This window comes from Physeter macrocephalus, unplaced genomic scaffold (genome assembly GCF_002837175.3).
Source record: "Physeter macrocephalus isolate SW-GA unplaced genomic scaffold, ASM283717v5 random_1186, whole genome shotgun sequence".
NCBI lineage: Eukaryota > Metazoa > Chordata > Mammalia > Artiodactyla > Physeteridae > Physeter > Physeter macrocephalus.
Window position 1 is genome coordinate 506 of NW_021146991.1, and position 4,741 is coordinate 5,246.

The window sequence follows — 4,741 nt, forward strand, 5'->3', positions numbered from 1 at the left end:
ACAGCCATCTTCAAGCAGTGCTTTAAAATTTATTCCTGTTCATAGGACAATAAAAACGCTAGGCAAGAGACAATTTTTCAGTATCACTACTGCAATGTAATATGTATAAACCAGATGCTTTAAGCCATGAAACAAACGCAGACTTTCTTTCCCCTGGAATATAAATAGGATTCTAGGCTTACTCTATTCAGTAGTAAGAGTTTACGTGATTTTTTTTCAAAGCCCTGAAAAGAAAACATACTCTTTATCTTCATCGTCTGTAACATTGTTTTGTGTATCTAGTTTTCAGTACCAGAAGGCTGTAAACTTTGCATTAGCAATCTAACTCACAATAAAAGCTTTATAAGCATTTGAAATAGAGTGAAATATTAATTCTTGTCTGATATCACTGGGTTATACTATACATAGTTCCATATAAGTTAAACAAGAAATCTGACCCTTCTAAAAATGCTTAAGTGTAAAAGAGGAGGGTTTAAATAAGAAATAAACAACAAGGTCTGTCATGATTAAGCTACATTCTAAAAAAGCACCAACAGATTACAATAGGGTGACATGATTTTCATTTTTAAGTTCAGCGAAAACTGCATATACTGTTTTTACTCTTAAACACGAGTGGTTTATACTATATCAGGGCTGCTAGCCCCAAGAAAGACATGAACATAGAAAGGTCTTATCCAACTTCCGTATTATTTCTGTAGTAATGTGAATAAAATCCAACCACTGCTGGGGCAACCTTAGGAGAAAGCAAGCCTAAGAGATGAAGACATTTACACCTTTTAATTATACTGTTACCTTATAAAAATGTGAGGTTCAACATTTGTTTCCCTAAAAGCAAAGCACTAAACAGTCTCCAGTACAGTAACCTAGCTAATAGTCAAGATGTGTTTAAAATGTATGCAGGACCTTTAAGGCTAGAACACATCAAGGAGTTTTTCTGAATTACGTATATTCAAATGATGGTGTTATCATTCAAGCTGAACAACAACAAAATCTTGATAAAACAGGAAATGGGAGAAATAAAAACTGGTTTCTGAACCAAATGTGTACCCTCTCACAGTAGAGTGAATCACTGGGAAACGTAGGCATGGAGTAGATAAGCTCCATGTGAAGAAAGCTGCATAATACAGGAATTCAAAAGAGTTACAGTACACACTCTTTGTTTTTTAAATATATAGGCTCAAAAAACTGTTTTATCAGGTTTTTTTTAATAGCACATCTTTTGGGGCTTCCCTGGTGGCACAGTGGTTAAGAATCCGCCTGCCAATGCAGGGGACAAGGGTTCGAGCCCCGGTCCGGGAAGATCCCACATGCCGCGGAAGAACCAAGCCCGTGTGCCACAACTACTGAGCCTGCGCTCTAGAGCCCGCGAACCACAACTACTGAGCCCACGCGCCACAACTACTGAGCCCTCGCTCCTAGAGCCCGTGCTCCGCAACAAGAGAAGCCACCGCAATGAGAAGCCCGCGCACTGCAACGAAGAGCAGCCCCCGCTCGCCACAACTAGAGAAAGCCCGCGCGCAGCAACGAAGACCCAGCGCAGCCAAAGATAAGTAAATAAATAAATGTATATATATTTTTAAAAGCACATCTTTTTAAAATAAATTCTCACTTTTCATTCCAGAAAATGTAAGAAGCAGTTTGCAAGAATTCATGCAAACATGTTTCTCTAAGACCATGAACTGGTTTGCTAAGTTGCGTTGTTTTATTCAAGTAAAAAGCCCTTCTAGAATAAGGGGTCTGTAAAGGAGGCCAATCACCTTCCACTCCAGGGCCTGCACACTTGTAAGGATCTCTATCACTCTGAAAGCCAAAAGGGAGCATGCTCATCTGAGCATTAGCAATATGGTTTCTATCAACATTTTTAAAAATCTAATGCATGTTAAGTTTTTCCGGCAGATTCTTTTTGTATGTTACAAAACGAAAAAGCAAAAGCTTAGCATAAGAATCCTTTTTTCTTAGAAAGGTCAAACATTAATCACCGTGGCTCCACCGCCCTCCCCCATGACCCTCCCCGACGGTAGCCAGCTTCCCTCTCCCTCCAATACCAGAATTAACTGCGGCGGGTGCAGAGACGAGGGCATGGGCTGTGGGGAACGTTACATATTTATTATGACATTCTGAGTACAAACTAGACGGCGCAGACGTGGGGCGAGATTACAACCTGCACAGCGGAGTCTACGTCACAAACAGTGCAACATGCAACCGCCGGGCTCTGCAGGGGGGGTCGCCGCTGGCGGCGGCAGCAACTTCCAAAGGACTGTGGCAAATGTCCAGAAATTCCAACAGTGGCTTGTTCTTTGATCTTATGCTGCCTCGGTGGAGAAGGAAACAGATCCGGGTGAAACGAGATCACAGAAGTGAGTGACACGTGAGAGCTTCAGGGGCTCCGCCAGAACCAACCGCCTGCTGGAAGTTCCACTGACATCTGCTTCTATGGAAGCTGAAGGCCACGGTATCGGGGGGTTTGGTCCCGGGACGCCCGTCCCACCCCCCATTCGCTTTGGCCCTGACGAGGTGAGCACTGGCCACGGCTGCTTCGTCCAGGGGCTTCAGTGACACTTCGCTGTGCTTGGAGTCCCAGCGCCCCCGCAGTGGCCTGCCTCGCTCAGCATCCAGCAGACGCACCCCCGGGAGCCACGCGTACGAGCCGGCCCAGGGGCCCTGTGCGGCTCGGCGTCGGGGAGAAATGTCAGCCCCCCGGGGAAGCTGCATCAGCGGCAAACATAGCAGCGCGAGGTATTTCTGTCTCATCACCTGGGTCCCGGCAGGGGCAAAGGACAGCCAACCCACAGGGCCAGCCCGGCCACACAGGGCGCGAGGGGACCGGCTGCCTCCAGAAATGAGCCCCAGTGACAGAAAGCCAACCCCGCCCTCGGGTCCCAATCGCAAACGTGTCCGGAGCCATTAGTCTGCAGGAAACACATCAAGAGCCGCCCAGGACTCAGGAGACTTCCGAGACGACCGGGAGGCGTGGGTGCGAAGCGGGGCCTCGGGGGGACCTGGCCCGGGGACCAGCGGCGGCACCCTCACCACCGCGCTCGCGGCTCTGACCGTCGACCCGTGACTCAGCTGCTGGACCAGGCGCCGGTGGGAAACGCCTGGGGAGCGGCAGCCGCTGCCCGACCCTCTGTCCCGAGGCCACGGCCCCTGACTGAGGGTCCAGGGACAAAAGCTGGGCCCGAGCCAGCGAGAGGGCAGGTTTGGGGACACAACGACGGCAGTGACACGAGGGCACTGCCGAGACAAAGACCCGAGTTAACGTCGCAGAGCCTCGGTCGTTTAACAAGCCTGAAGTGGATATATTTCCTAGTTGCAGCATTACTCACTGTGAACCAAAACGACTTTTCTGCCTCTTTACACATCTGGGTTTCCAGAGCGGCCGGCCTCTCTTCCGGGTGCAGACGCCCCCTCCGCAGGGAGGAGGGCAAAGGCGGGGGCCTGTGGGGACAGCCGGGTCATCAGCCGGTGGGGCCTCGTGAAGGTCCTTCCAAGCAGCCTCAGGGCAGGTGGGCGCGGGGTGCTCTACCAACGCGTGAGGGACACGAGAGGGTCTCTGCGGAGGGAGGAGAGGACTTACAGACGGGCCCACTGAGTCACACGGCCCGGGTCTCGGCTTCGATTTTCTGCTCCCCGTGCAAGCTCTCCGGGTCCTGAAGCTGGGCCACACTCTGGCGGAGGGCGATCTCGGGGCCGCCGCCATACAGGTTATTCAGGTACACCCAGGTCTCCTCTGAGATCTGCCCGTAGTCAGCTCCTGCAGGGCCCAAGAGGCTACCGGTCAGGCTGGGCTCGCCCTCGCCCCCTCGCTGAAGCTACCGTCTTGGCAGTGGGGGGTCTGGGAGGGCCAGGCCCCAATGGGGACGGAGGGCAACCATGGGCTTCCGTGCATAGCTGTGAATGGGAATCTTGGGATTTTCCAGGGGAACGTCCATTCTCTGAGGACCCTAGAGGCCACTGCAATGGCTGCAGCCCCTCATTTCCCAGGGGGTGGGGTTCACGCAGAAGGGCGGGCAGGTGAGGTGGCGGAGCGGGGAGAGGGCGTGGGTAGGGGCAGAGGGGCTGAGGGAACCACACAGAGGCCAAGCACCTTGGCCCATCTGCCCGAGCCTTGGACCTGGACACGGACAGATGTCACAGCCTGACTCGGACAGATGTCACAGCCTGACTCCGACAGGTGGCAAGGGGGCGCCTGGGGAGCCCTGCGAGCCACGAGGGGCAGAGGGGAGCCGGGCTGGCTCGGGAGGCCGGGGCTGGGGCTGGTGAGACCCTCACCCTGCTTCAGCTGGATGTGGCCGCTTCCTTTGACTTGAGCGATCGTGCTGTTGTCAATGGGCCCGGGGGGCTCTGGAACAGACAGGGCTCAGGCTCAGTGCCTCTGGGCCTCTGCAGCAATGGGAAGAAAGCCCAGTCCCCTCCTCCGCCGCAGCCTTCCACCCCTCAACAGAAACGAGCCATTCTCAAAGTGTGCCACCGACACCCGTGACCCCGGAGAGGCTGTCCTGGGCCCAAGGGGTCAGTGTGAAGCTCTTACGGGCTGAGGCGCTTAGGGCACCAAATGCTCATCTCCACGAGTCTGAGAGCCAGAAGGGACCGTGGCATCCCTGGACCCGGCAGAGGGAGTTCTGAGGACTCGCACCCTAGTTTCAGACCTTAGCGTGGAGCGGGGGGGGGGGGGGGGGGGCGGGGGGGCAGGGTAGATGTCCCGTGCCAGGTGGACGTGGTCCTAATCGGGCGGCAGCTG

At 53.5% G+C, this 4,741-nt stretch overlaps 1 protein-coding gene across 6 annotated transcripts in view; it reads right to left on the minus strand.

The window, feature by feature from the left end:
- Positions 1–2,091: 2,091 nt before the first annotated feature.
- LOC102990235 (ubiquitin carboxyl-terminal hydrolase 20) overlaps positions 2,092–4,741 on the minus strand; it is a 20,987-nt gene continuing 18,337 nt past the window's right edge. For 5 of the 6 annotated variants that reach the window (XM_055083623.1, XM_028487268.2, XM_055083624.1 and 2 more), the window contains 3 exons: positions 4,273–4,344; positions 3,578–3,754; positions 2,092–3,438 (listed from right to left, as the gene is read on the minus strand). In XM_055083623.1, coding sequence (XP_054939598.1) covers positions 3,594–3,754; positions 4,273–4,344 — 233 coding nt within the window. In that variant the 3' untranslated portion in view covers positions 2,092–3,438; positions 3,578–3,593. The remainder of the gene's footprint in view (positions 3,439–3,577; positions 3,755–4,272; positions 4,345–4,741) is intronic. The other variant, XR_008616906.1, reaches the window with a different exon arrangement.